The sequence below is a fragment of the Varroa jacobsoni genome, unplaced genomic scaffold (genome assembly GCF_002532875.2).
Source record: "Varroa jacobsoni isolate VJ856 unplaced genomic scaffold, vjacob_1.0 scaffold_852, whole genome shotgun sequence".
In the NCBI taxonomy this organism is placed as follows: domain Eukaryota; kingdom Metazoa; phylum Arthropoda; class Arachnida; order Mesostigmata; family Varroidae; genus Varroa; species Varroa jacobsoni.
In genome coordinates, this window is record NW_019213754.1 from 180,221 (window position 1) to 200,372 (window position 20,152).

At 39.1% G+C, this 20,152-nt stretch overlaps 2 protein-coding genes across 9 annotated transcripts in view; both read right to left on the bottom strand.

The window, feature by feature from the left end:
- LOC111264382 (phosrestin-2) overlaps positions 1-19,334 on the bottom strand; it is an 88,864-nt gene extending 69,530 nt beyond the window's left edge. For 3 of the 4 annotated variants that reach the window (XM_022840241.2, XM_022840247.2, XM_086970065.1), the window contains exon 1: positions 15,181-19,334. The gene's annotated coding sequence lies outside the window, so the exon portion shown is untranslated. The remainder of the gene's footprint in view (positions 1-15,180) is intronic. The other variant, XM_022840244.2, reaches the window with a different exon arrangement.
- A 134-nt stretch (positions 19,335-19,468) lies between these two features.
- LOC111264384 (hydroxysteroid dehydrogenase-like protein 2) overlaps positions 19,469-20,152 on the bottom strand; it is a 14,501-nt gene continuing 13,817 nt past the window's right edge. For all 5 annotated transcript variants that reach the window (XM_022840249.2, XM_022840251.2, XM_022840248.2 and 2 more), the window contains 2 exons: positions 19,925-20,036; positions 19,469-19,742 (listed from right to left, as the gene is read on the bottom strand). In XM_022840249.2, the coding sequence (XP_022695984.1) occupies positions 19,636-19,742; positions 19,925-20,036 (219 nt within the window). In that variant the 3' untranslated portion in view covers positions 19,469-19,635. The remainder of the gene's footprint in view (positions 19,743-19,924; positions 20,037-20,152) is intronic.

Here is a 20,152-nt window from a genome sequence, read left to right on the forward strand (position 1 = left end):
TATATATATACTTACTTTACTATTATAAAGTTCAAGTTATTCAGATTACGACGAGCTTTAATTTCTCACGCCCGTAGACGGGTATACTTGTACTGGACCTTCTTCAATCTTTTCACCAACCTATTTACTCCGTGTGGCCAGAAATTTGCAAGTACCGTATCGAAAAGTTTTCGTTACTTCATCACAAATTACGAGCTTCACAAAAAAGAAACCGCGTTGAAACGATACTTACAAGCAAACAATCAGTGATCAAAGATGGCGGACATCATTTTTGACCCCCTTGATATGATCATCATATTGGTAAGTGTGTGCCAATCATTCTGGATTTTTGGGTTTTTTTTAAGCAAGCTTGGCCTGACAGCAGAATACTATGTTGAAAACGATATACCTATTAGAGTAGCTAAAATGTATGTTAAAAATACAATAAAAATATTTATCCATAAATGCTAATGTAAACCGAAAAGAAGATGACGTTTGGGTAGTTTTCTTTTTTATCAACGACTGAGCGTTTGTGAAATACGTAAACATAAACATTATTTTATTTTCCGAGTTTTTAACAAGGAGTATAGAATTGGAATTCAACAACAAAGCGATTTCGCGAAAAAGATCTAGAATTTTGAAAAGACTTTCAATTATTTACTTGGTTAGTTCACCTAAAAACCTATTATTAAAATAATGTTAATTCTGTTTCAAAAAAACTGAATAATCACAATAGAATAACGGGTAACAGCTTGCGGTAACTCTAATGGAAGGGCAAACGAAAATGATATGATGACTACAGCGGGTCTGGGTTCAGCGCTCGAGCGCAGCGCTGTCAATAGGGTTAGAACGCGCTCTAGGCTTGTCTGAGAAAAGTAACTCAATACTACTGGGTAATGCATACTATGTATGTTTCGTCCAGGTTGCGGACTGCAAACGGATAAATAAGTTGATAGTTCCGTGTTCATAGTTAGAATAGGACTAATACTGTGCGTCCGTGACGTTGTTCGTTACCACACAGGCCAGACGGCCATTTGGTCCAGGCATTTTGCATAATAGGTCAACCTTAGTGTATTAGACGACGTGACATCTATGTATAGGTATCCCTGCACTACATATTGTAATACAGTTATTTGGCAATAGCTGAAATAGAGGGGCTTCCGTTCAGAAATTTGATGCTGGACGTTCAGGCCTGTGCCTACCAGCTTACGTAAATGCCGGCTCCAATGAATGCTAGGTCCGTTCACTACAACTAGACTCATCTTTTTCAACCCTGTTATAGCATGCGTCACGGCACAACGCTCGTCGCGGCCAATCCGAACGGGAGAGGCGTGACTGAGGAAACTAAGAATGGGTTCCTTATGTGATAATGCAACAGTAAGCCAAGTCGGAAAGTAACGTGAGCTCAAGCATACGTATAAATGATATATTATTATAGAAAAATGTGTATGAAGCGTACAAGGGATTCACTCCGGCAACATTAGTAGACGCATCACTCGTATCAGACAATTTGACGCCAGAAGCTACGCCTAACGAGGCTGCATGGTTAAAATAGCTTCACACAGCGTTATATTGGACAATGGGATTTACGCCATGTTGGTCTCTGCTCCGCTTGTCAAGAAAGGTAGGTGATGGAAGTTGCGGGACGTAGGCAAGGTTTACTGCGGACATTCAAACTTGCGTATTTCTGAGACAATAAAACATTAGAGAACCTGTGTTTTGAGGCAACAGAAGCAGATGGTTCAGAAAGTGTCCTGTTTCTTTTCCTATTTGCTACCGAACGCTGTCTAGCTCATACTATGACAGATTCACACGATTCTCGTTCATAGGCTAACGTATTATAGCGTGTCCAATGCAGCGTGGAGGCTTGCTAAGTCGAGGCACAGTTCTTGAAGGTACAAGTTAGAAAACAAGGATTTCAATGACCGGAACCGGCCATTTTTTACGTCTACTTATTTGTTTAGACTTTGCAAAAAGTGTAGCTTGAACGGCTTAGAGTACGGTTACTTTGACGAAACTGTGCTAGAAGCCTACATAACTCCTTATTAGAAAAGAGTCTCGAATCTCCGAAGAAGCAAAAAATAACCGGCTTCCATTGCGTACCAGTGCTGATAACGGTTACGGCACAGGCTTTTCAAACGCATATCTAGTTGCATAGGTGCTTTCAAAATTATCACGATCGGTAACGGCAATGCGTGAACTTTTGGGATATCAGCGTCGTGATCCAAATTTGCGATAAGCCCCAACCGATATGGTAATCAATAGAAGAAGTAATTTATAGTCATCCTATAATTTCATTAGAAATTTAAGTTAAGTCAAATGAAAGAAGAGTAAATCGGTGTTAATTACTAGATACGAAAAATGACAAACGGGCCTCTAGAGTTGTTCGGTTCAAAGGTACAGAACGTTTAAGACGTTACTTTTTTCAATCGATTACGGATGGCAGGTGTCAGTCTGATGATACGCACGTGTAGTAGAGGCTGTTGAAATGATGCAGTCACTTGAATAGAAACATCAATCTCGGAGATCCGGCGCCTATCTCGCAATGATAGATCTATGCAACTAGGTGACTTCTTCACTGTTGCGCTTTCCACAACCTTTCCTACACTTCTCTAGCCAAACTGATTTCTTTTCATATATAAATTAATTAGCTGTTATTAAAAAAAAAAAATGATGCTAGCTTATCGCTTCTACTCCATGACATCGGACGACTATTTCAAGTTGTAGGTTCTTTTTTTGTTGTAGACACCAAACATCAAGCTTTTTTTTCTCGCACCTTTGCAAGTTAATGTAAGGCGCTATTCAGCGTTAGGCTGTTACGTTCCTAATTCAAGTTAAAATAACTCGCTTGGGTTACTAGAGCTGTTATCGTTCTGCTACCTCTTGCCCATTGTCCAATTACCGAAATGCTGTTACCGTGTTCTAATCATCTTGCGGCTTCATAGAACAGCCTCGACGACTGTGACGTTATAGGAATCAAGTGGACTGAAGCTGGAAAGACATGGTCCGTCCGTCTGGTTTTTATTAGATCAAACAATAAACTATTAATTTTTACCTTTTCTGTTTCGTTTGATTTCTACTCGAGGTATTGAAGAGGTAAAATCTCTTAGCAAAAAGCTAATCAAGTGCAAAGTATGACTAACTCAATTCTAATATCATACTTGTTAGTTCATCACAAAGGGACCATCGTCAGTTATATACGGCCTGCTACCCAATATTTTCGACCGTTGTTCTAAGGTACCTATGGAATTATAGCTTGCTATACATTTAAAACAAATATACTTTTCGTGCTTTTATAGATACATTCGAAATAAGCTACCGATGGAGGATAAATTGTCCTGTTGTGCCTAATTCCATCTGTCATCGCCATTTAATTTACATAGTTATTTTGGCATGTGAGCAACGATTGACACGTGTAAGTTGTTCATAGAAATAGATGCTCATAGAAATGCAGTTTTCTGTACAAAGACATTATCGATTTGTTCTAACATCAATGATTGTACTTGGACCTAAGAACATGATCTGGCAAACAACAAACAAAAAGCTTCCGAAAGCTATGAAGGCTGCATGTAGTTAGCGCCGTCACACCTATCGTTGACGGCCTTAAGAAAAACCATAGTATAAACCTCGGAGCTCATGGATAATATTCCTGTCTACAAAAAGAACTGAGGCTCAGATGTTGTGTCCTTGACATTGTGCAACATGGTCATTTTGTCTACTCTAATAAGCTTAATACTACTCGAAATTTTAGCCAATTCGTTCACCTCATCCATACTACCGTCTCGTCATTGCTGAGAAGACAGTCCCCGCAGGATCTGTAGATCCCAGGCAAGTCAGATCCTTTTTTTGTCCTGTTATCAAAGCTACAAGCTTCAAGCTAGCAGTCTACAAGGGCAACAGCTACGGCATTGCTATTCAGATTATTCTCCATTCTACACGTCCATATAAGCATAGGACAGAACCAGTCGTATGCTTGATTGCATTCAACACCGATCGATAGGTAAGTGATTTCGTAGTAGGCGAAAGAATCACAACGTGGACTTTTCGAACCTTCACACACATTAAAAACACACCTGAGCTATATTTTATACGGCCGCCCTTGGAGTTCCGTTGAAATTGAACTGTTATGTTTCAACACGAGCTCACGCTCGTACCGTCGTTATTGAATCGCTCCTTCACGAGAGACAGGCCATTAACGTTTCTGGTTTTTAGTGAAGATCACTTCGTATTAACAATATTCTTAAGTACACTTCTCAAAGTCGTTGACTAACAAAACGTTCTCGTAGCTATTGGGCCGTTGCTTATTTTGCTATCAGGCCGAACTTCGCCCAAGACGGACGATCTAGAAGTTGCCTATTGTTATCTTGGTATTACCCTAAAAATAATATTCACTACCTGTTGCACGTACGGGCTATTCGCTCAATTTAAATGATTTTTCTTTGTTGAAATTCTCCGGTTAAGATTTACACATCGAAACCTTAACCAGGACAATACAATAGGCTCTTTTACGTTACATACGATTATACTACATTTTCTCTTGAGAATAACAAAATTCATAATAGACCAGAGGCAAACAGCGCACAATTCAAATTTCTACGCGAGGCATTCATTCTACTGTAGCCAAATTGAAATCAGCGTCTTTACTGCATTTGTCGGTCGAGTAAAGATTAGCTGACCCCCATACCCGCAATTACGTAATTATTTATGCTGATTTTATAAAGCTAGCATCGACACTTTCTTAGTTTCATTTTTACTAAATATATAAATAAATCTACAAACTAGTGTTATAGATAACTAACCGAACACGTAAGTCAGATATAAGATCTGAACAATTTGCGTATAAAATGCCCCCTAGCTAGGGCTAACAAACCTGTCCTCTGAAAGAATAACTCATGACAAAACTGTTGGCATCTGATATATATACCTATACCTATAGGTATAGTTCGTATGATTGCCCTTATCAACTAGCAGTCAACGGATATTGAAAGACCTATTAAATATATTTGTACAAAGACGTTGGAGAAACGTATTTCGTCGAAGTTAGTGTGCAGAGAATGAAGTACAGTGATCTTTTTAAGGGTATTACTTAATCACTGTAGCCTGCGTCGATTAGCGACACCCACAAGTGCTACTGTTGTGAGCTGTTGGATTTGTGTGCCCTTACGGTATGCATGCATGCATGCATGCATGCATGCATGCATGCATAATTCGCTTTCGGCCGCAGAGCACAGAATCGTACGTTCCTAATTCGCCTTGCCCTAATAACGTTGAATATACTGTTGTTGGGTTTTCTGCCGTTTTCGCGCCAAATGCCTAGTCAATAATGTGATCGGAAATCGACGGATTCATTGAGGTCATGAATAGGTGCGACAATAGCGCTTCCTCACAGCATCATGAAAGAAGTTCATACTTACTCTTATAAAGTTAATAGTGTATAACTGTGTCTTTAGAGATCGATCTCAAATCAGTTTCACCTAAGTGCTAGGACAGATGCTATAGTATCTAGCATAATATATTAGAGATCTAACTGCGGTCAGAACAAGATGACGAGGGTACATATTGCTAACAAATTTATATGTAGATAGATAGAATTCAGCTCATTCATTGCTTGTCAATAGCGTCAACGAGCTCGACGAAGAGATTTCAGTAAGCCAACATCTCACAGCTTGCGCAGGGGATGGTAGATGGGACGTATAACAGAGGGCACTAGTGTGCTGGACGGCCGAAAACAGAGCACCTATTAGAACGAATTTTCGCCAGTCATTGTTGAAAAAAGGCCTCGGCCAACTGCTTATTGGAAAGGCTATTGCATACAGACGGCCAGAACCTCGAGCAACTTGTACGTAGACCACGTCAACAGGTTGCCCGTAAGCATCTGCCGCAGTCGCATGACATGGCCGGTGGGCGTCTATGACTATCATAAAACGCCAAATGGCAATAATTTAAATTTATTGTACACAAAAGGCAGAAGCCAATGTAAGATTAAGGTCTTCGTGCAGAATGTTTACGATTACGATATGAATAAACCAGCGATAATACTCGCAGTTAGCGATCGGTCGATTTGTACATTACGACTCGTCAGCCGCCTTCTACCACGGAAGCTATGTAAACATGCGTTTTGCAAAACAACTTGAGAGCGTACTTTAGGAGAGAGTCCGTAATTTTCTATCTTGGGCAGAGATCTAAGTTAAAAAACATGTACGAATACAAAATTACAGTGTATGTATTGATCTAGGATATTGTACGATCAGGCTCTATCGAGAGAGCTCCACAAATAGTTGTACGTCTCATGAGTGGAAAAAAAAAAAACTATTGCAATAATCATAATTACAGTTTGCACATAGTATGTAGTAGGATGTTTCTTTGCATCCAAACAAGACTTGCAGTTTGTTGCTACTATAATGGTCAATAATAAAACAATTTTACTGAGCGACTTTGTTCTACGCAGAGTTTAGTACTCCACAAGCTTTTGTATGATGATAAATTAAGCGGAAGACGTTATAAGCTAGAAACAGGCCTGAAGGGCTCAATACACATTCTCAGCCATCTTCAGAGCATAAAAGCCCTGCGTGGAAACCTTGCGAGAGAGCTCCAATGTAGTTTCCAAAAAGCCAATTTTTACATATGCTGACTCTATGTTCAGGCTTGTAAAAGTTGTACCCGACTCATCACGCAGAGGACAGGAGGGCACGGGAGTCGCCAAAGTCGTAAAAGGGATCTAACAGAAAAACATAAAGAGCAGTTGTTTTACAATGCATAGACGCGGGTAACAGTATGCAGTCGTCTCGCACCAGATATAAGTGACACTATGTGGTTGTGTGTGATATTGTAGCGCACCAAACTCGCTATATATAGTGGACAAACACATATTTACACTAACTGGACGCATGGGAAGGAAAAAATGTGTTTTTCTTCACTCGGCAATCTAAATTTGAACGATATTAACTAGAGACAATAAACTTGTTCGATCGTAGACGTTTCTTAGAAAGAATTATGTCTTTGGATCAATATAGGTAGATTTGGGCAAAAGGAAAATGATAAAGACGGAACATAGTTTTAGCCTTGTCATGACGAACATCTGCAAGTTACTGCCGATCGGAGTGCCGATCACTTTAATCGTACTGTTTGATATATTTTTCCTTTGGCTAACACATACTCTATATGTATAGACATTTTAAATCATATACTGAGGCTGTTCGATAAAATTAGGTTCGAAGCAGCGTTCAAACGACACGATCATTCATTCATTCATTCGTTGATTTTATCCGCAGTGTTAGGTTTGAACAAGAAGCATACGGCTCTATAACAAAAGTAGACAGGGTTAATTTTTGTTCCGCTGGATTATGTTTGTTCCCTTCGCATCTTTGTCTCTTTCCTGCATCGCGTCGTTTCTTCCAGATTCCCATTTCCATGCTATTCGATCTTAAGAAATGCAATCTTTCCGTCACGGTCACGATCAGCACATTCTGTGGGATGTCCTGTTTTAGTGTACCAAACGCACACTCGATTCATGGGATCGAATTGGCTAGAATTGGGTGAACGGTTAATGAAAAATAATCAAAAAATAAGTTCTTGCCGAACGCGAGTATAAGATGTGAGAGACTGTTGCTCAAATCCAGTTTAACAGCTGAAGGCGACGCTTACGAGCTAACGGATGCATGCGTCTTTTGGTACCATTTCATATATTTGTACAGTATTAGGGACGTTAATGCAAGGCAGTGTTACGGTTCATGAGTCCTACTCTTTCACTCTTTTCGGCTACATCGTAGAAGATTAAGGCAAGGACACTATCTGCTACCTCTATCCTCAATCACTTAAGCTCATGGTTACACCTATTCACTGAGCCTATTAATGTTTGTCTTCGGCTAACAAAATACAGGCAAGCCGCAGAGTAAACGCTTGAGCAAATAGGTACCTAATACGCATTCACATATATACTATGGTCCCATACCTTTACTTAACGGTATCGTAATCGACGTTTTGTGCCGCTTCAATGCGTACCAGCAGTTTCGTGGTTTTTACATACGTATCTTCGTCACCAACAACAGAATAGCTATTTTAATTCCTACACCATATCAATCCTCATCAACCGCAGACAAATAACTTTGCTAGCTATCAGCTTTGACACTACTTCTTCACAGCCCACTGTTGACGACAGCTGTGTTAGTAGTGACAGCAGTTGTTTTTGAGTGAAAAAAAGACTTTTTATTAGGACACCTTCTTCCCTTATGGACTGCCGAAAAGGGAAAAAACACTTTCAACCGAATCCCCCCCCCCCCCTGATATGATTAGCATTTTCTCTGGACAATTTGTCAAGTAAAAGGCCAGGCCTTTGATTGTGATCGAGTTTAACTTGCAGCCAATACAAAAGGAAATTCAACGAGACTATAACGTTCAGACAAGTATTCGTTTATACCGACGGCGCCAGGAGCTAAAACTTTTACACAAAACGCATTTACAATAATTAAGATAAGTTGTTTGTAAAGCCTTCAAGAACTTAGTCGCGTATTTCCTTCTTCTGCTTCTAGAGTGCGTTTAGGATAAGAAAGCAGGCTTCATGTGTAGGTAGGGTTGGGCACATCATTCATGAAGCTCGCTTCTTGCATACGGATCAGGGCAGGCTCGTCGTTAACTTTGACCTTTCTTGCCCGTATCTCGTTAAGTGCAAATGCTTATCCAAATAAACGAGAGATCAGAGTTTTTGCTTGCTCTACCTTTGCAACAAGTCCACTGTGGAACATGGACTTGGAGAAATGCCCTGTGCAATTTGATTACTACTGCGGCACCCCATGTAGAATAACAATTCATTCATAGTCTAAGATTTTGCAAAAGTACGATAAGCATTTATCATAAAAACAATCTTAATAACAGTTAATTAACAGTTAAAAGTTAATTTTTGAAATCCTTAAATTATAGCAGAAAACTATCTCACTTAAACAGTGAAAGTCGCTGATCGACCGATAGAAGTTCACCTTCTGCTATGTGACATATCCCAATGTTTTCGACAATACGAGCATGTATAATACTTTAACCGGTACAAAAAGAATCGAGGCAACGCATTGTTAAACATTTACGATGTTTATATACTACCAAATAGCGCTGAAAATGTTCTTTGGACTAATCATTATTGCTATATATATTTTAGGACTCGATGATTCGTCATGATGGCCCATCAAATAGAAAAACAACAATATTTTCTGAACTAATCGTATCGTTGATGCAAGTAACGCTGCTCATACGTTAAGATCTCTACTAAAATATTATAAAAAAATGCACCCTTTCAACGTTCTAACGTAAACCTTGTTCGGACCTGCTTGGCCTGAAGCCGGGTACTGAATCTAACCCCGTTGCAGTTGCTCTTTTACCCTTGTGTTTTAGGCTACCCCCGGTATTCCGTTACAACCATGTGTGAAGTGATTTTTTCGTTATCCTCCTTTAGTATTCGGCATATTGCATTATCGGAGCCGTTCCATTGCTCTGCTCCATTATTCCGTTGAGCTGTCTAACCCATTTGATCTGGTACTTCTGTTACTTAATTGTTCTGGTGCTTGATTCAGATACTCCAGCAGTACACCTTGATTATCATACAATTCCGTAATAGGTCTTCCATGGTGAAGGGACCAATCATTCACCTAACTAGTCGAAGATTTGTTCAACACGCGTACTGTGTGATAGGAGCTTCTACTAGCGACACGAGTAAAAAATCTTGATCATCTAAATATGTGCCTCCTCTTCAGATGGCAGGACGTCTTTGTGGAATCGGCTATTGGTAACGTGTACCTGGCGTGCTCTCGTGATATGCCTCTCTTTGTTGATTCTGAACAAGTGAGCTAATACTGGCACACACACGCAAGTCGCATCGCAAATTATAAGAGTGCTGTTATCTTTTAGTTCGAAAAAAAAACGCTCAAAGACAAATAACAGATAATAAACGCTGTTCCTTAAGTACGTGGTCGACCAGATATGAAATGTAAGGGACAGAAAAAGCTGAAGACAAACCAGAACGAACTGCAAAACCGAGATCGAAGCTTTCTTATTATGTCAATTTTAGAGTAAAGTCAAAAGTGTGGTATAAAAACTAAGTACATCACAGACAGTCGTAGTACTGTAGGATAAAAACCCAAAGATTGTTTTTTTTTCCCACTTTCAAGAGATAATCAAATATAAAACGTTCGCGTTTTAAAAAATACTCGAATAAACATTTCTAAATGAACTAATACATTGAACAAATTAATAATTCCGAGTCATATTAAATAGCCTGATTTGAGATGAGATTTAGTTCCAATTATATCTTCTTAATTACATAATTTATTCATCAGTTGCCAATATTACATAGGCCCTTTAATCGCCGTGAGTTTCTTTACGTATCGCTAACGATATAAGGCCTTTTGCTAATAAAGCCACGCAATTACAAAGCCATCTAGACAACTGTCTTTTGTGTACGGTACCTTTACGTTCAGAAGATGATGGCAATAGAAAAGGCAAAATTATCGATGGTCCCATTTTTAGACGCTTTGTAATTAAAAATCCCAGAGTTTATAACCATTTTTATTAACATCTTGTTCCCCTTAAATTTTTCTTCCGAAGATTACTGACCTTCTATAAGAGTACACGTTAACGCCATTGAAGGGACGCAGGTTCATATCGCTTATCGAGTACGGAACAGATTAAACCAGCCTATTTTGTGAGCCTATATTCAAGTGGCACTTTAAGGCAAACCTTAGCATATTTAATAGGTTACAAACATTTTGTAATCTATCACACTTCGCTACCCACTTGGCGGCGGAGAACCGATAACCGCACTAAGGGTGGTCCAAATTGAACCAATATATTTTTATGTCCGTGAACTTCATCATAGATAAGCTCAAATAATGTTTTTGTTTGCACTTTTTCTTGCAATACCATAAATTAGTTAATAGTTTGCCTCCCACTACACAATATAGGTGAATGCAATTGAGATAAATTTCATTCAAATATATATAAGCCCACTACCGTATCAGTTTTATAGTAGGGACTCCATTGGAAGTCATTGCAGCTACTCACAAAATCTCATAGATTGGAGAAAATTTTGGCAGGCAAATCGTCGTAGGTTGGATGCGTTCGTACACCACTACTAGAACCAGACGAAAGCCTGATCTTTTTTAAAAACAACAAACCAGTCATAGCGAACGTTGTTAATTACGTCGTTTTAAGGATTTAGGCATAAATGACCTATTACTCAATTTGTCCATGCTAGGCGAAACCCCACCACAATAAAAACTTTTTTTCTTTACCAGAAATGGATGGTTTGCGTTAGTGACAACTTTCGCGAGGTTTCTAAAAAACTTGAGAGAGATTTTCGGGAGCTAAATTGATAGATCCTCAGAAGAACTTAGACTTAATTTAAAAATTAAAAAGCCAATTTTGGGACATCTAGATCTTTGGTACAAAAATTAACAGCCGTTTTAGAGAGAAGAATATGAACTGCCAGTTCGTCCAAACAAGCTCCAACGGTTATTCTTCTTAGGCTGCAACGGTTGTCATTGCCTTGTTCGGGTTGCAATATGTTATCTTGAGTCCGAAAAAAGTAGATTTCCTACACTTAACTTGTCTGTGTCGGGTGGTTATGGAAATTATTTATTATGGGCTTATATCGGGCTCCAAATACAGAGATTCTAAGGAAAGGGGTGTGCCTATTCCACCTTAGGTTCCATCGAGATTAAAAGCTGTCAAGGCCTTCTAGGATACCTGTGCCGCGAACATCAAGGCCTGTACAACTGACAAGACTGCTCGGAAGAGTTTACTAAGCTCAGAGCTGAAATTTTACATTTACAGGGTATGACCCACCGTTCGAAATCCGTAGTGAGGGTCTCGGATTATAGACACCTCATAGTTGGCTGAAAATACAAGTTACAATACCGGACCATGTTGCGGCATCTTTGATGTATAGATATTTAATCAAGAATTAGAAGTGTTGGTGAGCCATAGAATGCGTGAAAGGCATAAGAGAATACGGTTTTTTACCAACCCTCAACATCTCACACAGCGCTGAACGAGGTGTACTCACAATTACGAATTTCTATATAAAATTGTTACGGGTGACGAGAAATGGTGTCTCTATATAGATGGAAGCAAAGAAAGCAACGAGTAGTTTAAACAGATACACCTACGCCTCGAATTTAACCGAATAATTTAATAAGTGAACACAATGTCTTAGAAAGCACGATTTTTGTTTGGTCCAACTAAATACCTATTAAAGAAAGATTGAAAAGATAGTCAATAAGGATCTTATATGGCCCAGTCTCGTTAAGGAACCGAGGGCGTCAAACAGAAGACTAAGATGATCAAGCTAAAACTACTCTGAAACAATATCAGGCCACAGATAGCGAAGATTATGAAATTTGCTAGGAAGAGTCTGAATGGGAAGCTCTTTTGAACCCACCATTTCCTTGAGTCCACCTTTTTCGATAATCGGCAGACTAAATTAGTAATAGACAGTAAACAGAACCGCAGGATCTGGCTGGACGACATCTTTAACACCAGAGGTGAAAATGGGGAAAAAAGAAAAGTAATAACAGTTTAATTGAGAAGGTTATGGGAAGTGATGGTGAATACAAATTATTTTTAAATAGAATTCGCGTAGAATGTTGTTTTTTCTAAGGTGGAAAACGGAAATCCCTGGCATATATATATATATACCTTTTGCTGAAAAATGAATTAGTGTGGATGATCGCTTTTGATCCATATTTGTTTTAGTGAAAAGACACGTACAGAATTTTATAATTGTCTGATGCAGTCTAGAATTTTCCAGTAGGATATAGGACGTTCTGCGACTTTCGCTTTATAGGACAATAAGTCTGCACTAGATTTTGTGTACAAAATAAAATCAGTCGTACAAATACTCTCCGTATCTTGCATAATACGTAAGGAAGCAAGATATTGAGTAAACCTAAAGTGAAAGAAGGTTTTCGACACAGGTAAGAGTTCTTTGAGGGCAAAACGTCTTTGGTCCTGAAACGCCTGTGATACAGACAAGAGCGCGTAAAGGAAGGAACAGCCAAATCTCTATAAAGAGTGCGAGCGAAGGAAGTATAAATCTTAGGTGGTTCATCTCAGACCGTGTAGGCGGCAGAAGGTTCATGGCGCGGTTTGTCCTGAAACAATTGTACGTTTAACAGATAAACACCCATGGAGAATTGTTTCAGGGAAACTTTATGGCACTTCTAAAAGTGTCAAACTTGCTTGGTTACGTTATTACGAATGATCACACGTGGACGAACGGCTACGACCGAAAAAAAGGCACAATTGTTCAAGTATTGGTTCAAAATTAACTCCGATCAAAGAACGTCATGCGATTGAGGTTCAATACTAAAGAGTTCCTCACAGTTTTCTTCGACCGTCGGTAAATGATTCATTACGAGTTCACGCTGTTGGACTCACGGGTCGTCAAGATATGCCATCAGAAAATTTTAAGAAGGGTTCACGAGTCTGTCCAACGCAAAAGACCAGATTTTCGGAACGACAAGTTCTGGGTCCTGTATCTCAGCAACGCACTAGCTTACTGTTCACTATTCGGACAGCAATTTCTGAAACAAAATTTGATGTTTGTGTAACTTCTATAAACGTATTGGCCAGATCTAGCTCCTTGCGATTTTTTCCTATTCTCGAAACTAAAAAAACCTCATAGAAAAGCGTTTTAATACGATAGGAAAAGTGAAATAAAAATTGCTGATCGAAATGAGGGCTATCCCGATAACCTGATTATTGAAAAATATTTTTTTGAGGAACTGAAAAAACGTTGGCAAAAATGTGTTACGTCCGATGGGGGTCACTTTGAAGGGACAACTTGAATCGGACGATTAAATAGATATGTATCAATTTGGAATAAATGAGTTAATAATTTTTTAATTAAATGCTTATATATAATACGGCTCTCCAAAACAATGTTGTTGGTTAATGTTCTAAGGAGGTTTTATTCTTTTATAAAACATATGGAAACTTTCACATTCACCCTATGCAAATTGGGAAAAAGTGGCCTTCATAAATGGTTTTCTCCATAATCATAATAATTTATATAACGTATAAATGAGTAGTTTTTTGAGGTCTACATTATAGATATACAATGTAGTCTTCAATAAAATATATTTTTTCTATAAAGTCAAACATTGTATTTTCCTTTGCTGGGTCATAGTAGGAGTTAAGATGTTCCGCAAAACATCTACGATGGATATAGCAACATAACGTAAATAGTGTAACACAGTGACAGAATAATTGTCGCGAGTTCACATCCGGAGCCCGGGTTTAAACCGATCAAATTCAGACAAGGTCTAAGTTAGACTGGAAAAATAACCGAACGATGTTAGCTGGCGTCCAATATGTCCCCATAGTACGGATACTCTGGAAAAAAGGACCAATAAGCCTTAGCGCTCATAGGTAGGCTACTCTTTGCTTTATGCAGGTGGAGTGGTAATCGCCATGAAATCCTTGCATCATATATATGTACAAACTTTCAATTCATAGATGAGAGACATATAAACTTCAAGAATCGCGTTCCGATGCATAAGTTTATGGAATCGTTTCGTATTGAAATATCTTAATGTGTGGGAACAAAACTGACTCAGCTACTCAACATCGCAAGCTCATATCGATCGTTGCATTAGAGAACCCGTCTTCCACTAGCATTTTCAATTGTTCTGGAATCTGATTTGTTGCCTACTTCTTGCACCTTTAGTCAGTCGGTCTAAAGATTTTACACTCAACACTATTCTAACATTTTTGTCAATGTTCAAGCTAAAAAGACAAACTACTTAGTTGCCTATCCATAATGAACGTCTAATTGTAACGTAACCCTCGTAACGGGAACACTCGCTTAACCCAAATTTCTTGAGTGTTCCCGTAATCGTTTACATTTGAAATCGCCCGCGTGTTTTACAGCAATATACTTAATAGGTTAATTGAACGCGGAAGAAACATCCCTCAGCATGAATCTTTAACTTGAAATATTGCCGTACATTAGGTTAAGCCACTAAGAGAAAATTAGACCAACCAAACCCATGCGCTATGGCAGCTATCCAAAAAATAAAGCCTGAAAAAAAGCATGGACGTAATCGTGTTTTTTACACTTCAGCATTATTTTTATGAAAACAAAAAAATACCTACCACTCTCCGCTGCAATACGAATGTTAGCATGAAACAAAAACTTAACAAAAATCGATAAATTACCTTAGTTAGCTTAGCGCTTCTTGTCCAGTTACGCGAAGTAGCACCGTTACGCGTATCCACCCACTAATAATTGTAGCACCACCAAATTGTTTTTTATTTAAAAACAATATTATGCACATATAAATTACCCGTGTGTCATCTGCTACTCAAAGTTCGATTTTTATTCCTTCCAAATTACTGCACAAAACTTTCTCTTCGAATTGTCAGCTGTAACTATATCTATTTGCTTCTAGCTAAGGCCAAAGCAAGCACTGCAATCACTAAGCAAGACCCACAAATCTTCGTGATATATGTAAATTACATACAATTCCGTATTCGTAACTTTTACCACAAAAGATAGCTTTGTGTGCTACTACAGTGTTTCATACACCGAGAACGTGAACAGTTGACCCACAGGCAAAGAAACACAAATGTAACCTATCACCCTAATTTACTCAAATAACGCTTTAAACATCAATTGCTTTCGACAGGGCAATTGCAAACCCGGCTAAAGGATAAGAAGTATGGAAATCAACTACACTGATCCAGCACCGCTCTATGGCTTAGACCGAAACCGCAATCACTGGCGTTAGTTTGAACCATGTGAATATCAGCCCTCGCTTGACAACAGCTCGACGCGCAGTTCGAGAGATCTCCATGGACCCTCAGCGCGACCTCTCCTCCGAGACCCCCTCTCCCTTTTGGGGGTATCTAGGAAACCCTTTGCTCGTCGCACACATCACACAGACTTTACCTAGGTTACGCCTGAGGGTGCTGAGCCCCACGGTGCCGCTTGTCGCAGTCTACAAGAGCCGTTGCACTAGGAAAAATGGCCCCCCTGTTCGTGCAGAACAGATTCAAAAGGACGGGTCGACTTAGAGGACTCGCAACAGAAATATGTAACTGCAGCCAAAAAGGGATAAAAGAAGTCAATATTAGATGGATGGCTATGCGGCAGGCTGAGCGTCCATTGCACATATATTATTAACGCTACGATCAATATACAGAGAAGCGTCATAAGACTTTGCTTCTAGTAGCATCTAGAGCCGATGAAAAACACCTAAAAAGACAGAAATCAATTTAAACGTTTTATACTATATTAAATTATATTGCTAATACTCGAGCAATAAATTACTTATTAAATAAGTTTGATAGGTAGCAACAAAGTGTATTTAAGGGAAGAGTCTAGGGAGTCTAGAGAGGGTAGAATATATAGAAGTTCATGTATGTGTTAGAACTTAATCAGTCTTCGGCGTTTATGGTTACGCATCGTACTTTTTATCAGCTCACCGCTAGCCCACCACCTTCCTCACACATAGTGCCATGCTTAGTACAGTCAAAAAAGACGCTGATCCTGAGCGAAGAGGAAAAGAGAAGTAGACTCACGGATAATATTGATAGCCTGCGCCCTTTTACAACAGCCAGCTGCTGCCCTTTCGGTCCTGCGGCTTAACAAGCTGTCTTAAATCATGTAACAGCATCTTGATCTACGGCGATTTGGAGTGCGTTCTCAAGTAGCAATCTAACATGGTGTTAGCGCATTAATGACGAGGTTTTTTAAAACGTCCATTTACCGGAAGATATAGGAAAACTTCCGAAACATGTAGAACGAAACTATATGCTAGGTCCATAGACACGGCGGCGTTAGATGAATGAAGAACTGCTAAAAATGTATTCGAAATTTTAAAGATACTCTAAGTAATAGTTCTAGAAGCAACGAAGAAACACAGCAGTATAAGCAAAAGTGATATGATCTGGGCGTAGGGCTGAGGGGCGCCATTTTTTGTTCTTGTGCTTGTGTCCGCAGCCGTGCATAATCGATTATATTTATGTTGCTTCAACTGAGTAATTATGCCCGTATTTTTTTTCTAAAGGTACGCATTTTCCTTTGTTAGAGAAATCTCGTTCTAGGCAACATTAGACCTTAAACCTGTATGTAGGACGGACAAAACGATTAATCTCACACACTCATATTACGGCGCTATGGTTTTCATCTATTTCAATATATATATTGCATTGCAGAACACTATTCAAGATTATCGTGAGCAGCTAATCGAGACACTCGTTACCGTCAAGGCAGCTACCGCTAAGGAGGACGTACCTTTAAACCGAGTCCTCCCTCAACAGCTTCAAGCTACGCTTGAAAGAGTCTTCAGAAGCGTTCGGCCCAACCGTTTCTATCTAATTATTTCGACTGATTTGAACGGTTGGTTCGATCGCTTACAATATGTACTTGCGGAATTCAAAAATTAACATAAAGACACTGTAGCTCGCATACAGAATCATTACGATGCTCAAGCGAAGCTTCTGTAGCTCACCAGCATATGTGTCTATTAAAACATGCCGTCAGCTATAATAGCTTTACTTCCTTATACAATGAACGAAAAATAGGCATTGGGATCAGACAATACATCCTGCATCTGCATTCGTCGCATATCCTCCTATCATAATTATAACACTGTAAGGAAATTGTAGGAGCTAAATGATCGTTTAGCAGGACGTCTGCTTGGATGAATCAGTTCATCCTTATTTCTTTTTTCAGGAGCTAGAGTGCCGATGGTTATCTATATCGGAAACGTTGCGCGGATCTACGATTTGCGCTTTTGGACGTATTTTCATTTATCAGAATCTCTTACAGTGGTCGATAATTCCAGTTCTATAAGAAATCTTCTTAGAGAGGAATAGCGCAGAGACACTGTGCCGAAGACCTAGAAGCATATTAGCTTTTAGCCAAGTAATTTACGAAATAGAAGCAAAAATCGCTCAGCGTCTCCCAAACTCTCTTGAAGCTTTTCAGTCATCTAGGTGTACGCATCACCCGTGTACAACATCTATTCACTTCGATCTATAAACACCTAAGTTAGAAGAAGAAGTAGTCTTCTGTCTAAATAAGTAAGTCTTAATTTGAACAATGTAATAATCACTGAAGCTATTATGTTATCTTACCTGATCTAACCAAAGGCAAGCTCAGACCTTCTCGATCGAAATCTGAACGCGAGTCGTTCTATCGCCCTGCTGCATCGCCTTGCTCTTCTCGTCGCACTCCACCCATCAGCCTACCTTAGTTAAGCCCTTGGATTGACCGAGCCATTCGTTCATCCTGTGCTTTATTCTATTAACTTGTTTTTGGTTATCTTATCATATGTTCGGCATGATTTTGTCTCACTGCCTTAATTCGATTATTTTACTCTTGTATGATAGGCATCCTATAAGGCGATGCCCAAGGATAGATACAGTACGATCGATGCTATTGCATGTTATACGGTACGTTCGAACCATTATCGTTCTGTTCTTGAATTGTTATTGTTACCTCAGCGTAAATCTAATATTAACTCTGAAACTTTCAGATTACTGAGATAATCAGGCAAATGAAGAATGGAACATATTCATATTTTTCAATAGCTCTTCAAATTCGAAGCATCACTTGGGCCAATTAGGCCCTTGCTGTTTTTAGCAACACATAAGAAAGAACCTAACGATGCAAAAGATAAATATTCGTGTCAGACTATCAAAGTACAGTTATATCTTGTTGACTACTCGATCGAACAACATCTAATAAGCATACCTTCGGCACACGCGATAGTTCTGGGTTTTTTCAGTTAAGCACATTGTTGGCTACTTAATGGACTGTATTCCATGTGCTATTTATTCCATAAAGGGCAGCATACTTAGATTTTTCAATACTAATATCCACGATGCAATGATAATAGATAGCTTATTTTCGCAATATATACTAACCAATATGGGGAAACAAAAAAAAACATACCCAGTCGTAATGAGATGAATTTTTATCAGGGCCTTTCCTTTGTACTATTTAGCGTACCTTCACCATGAGATAGTCATGAAATGCACAATCGGCACAACTGAGTGCGCTTTGTACATCGAATTGCCCAAATGGTTCGTCCGTAAGCTTCAGGTTAAGTGATCTTAGATATTTGGCTGACACTGAGTTAACCGCTAAGTTCCAATGCAAAGTACAAAGTTATATGCACAGCCAAGTCGGACCGAAGACCCACTTGGTGGGCTAAATGAAACCATAAAATAGCCCCAAAGCCTCTTTACTTTTCCCCTTAACTCAACTCTACCTTATCATTTCAGAAACGCGAAGGGTAACGAATGCTGTGACGTAAAGACCATGAATAAATATTACTGGTACGCCAAATCTGTTGGGATGATGACCAACGCTTAATCCGAATACATCCTTGCCGATGATAACGTCAGCAGATACGGTCACCTAGTAAATTTTCGAGGTGTTCGTAGCAAGAGTGTTCTATTCTATTTCGCTGTAAAATAGTGAAAAGAATCAATATCACCCTTCAATAAACAATACAACGTGTATTTGGAAGAGAAATAGATACATTAAGCATTATATCACAGCTGCCCGTCCCGTAATATAATCGCATCTAGAGCGATTTTGTTTGCAGTAATAAAGAAACTATGCGTTTTATAGATAATACGCGGTTATATGACGAACTTTCACAGCTTTGAGTCAACATTGTAGTATTTCTCAGGAAGGAAAAAGTCCAGTTGTACTTCCGATCCCTGATCGATGATGCATAAATACTGTTCAAAGTCGCTGATACCTAAGATAGGAATATAAAGATTTCGTGAGTTAAGCTTATTCATTGTTGGAACTAATACGTGACTATGTTTTGGTTTCAATTTTGTGTGTTTCCTAATGTCGCGTAGTAAGGTTATTGTCGATTAGTGTTGTAAAAAAAATCATACTATATTGCGCTCATAGTACCAAATCGAATAGACCTACCCTCATTTCGAAGCACCTCCTCATCAATGCAGAAATTTCCTGTAAAGTCCATGGGTTTACAGAGTATTGCGTAGGCGGCATCTGCCATAATCGTTGGCCTTCTCGATAGGGCCTGATAAGTAAAAATTTCAAGTAAAAAATGAAAACAGTTTAATCAACTACAGCACTTCACTTAGGGCCGTCATTGCTCTCTCTCTCTCTCTCTCTCTCTCTCTCTCTCTCTCTCTC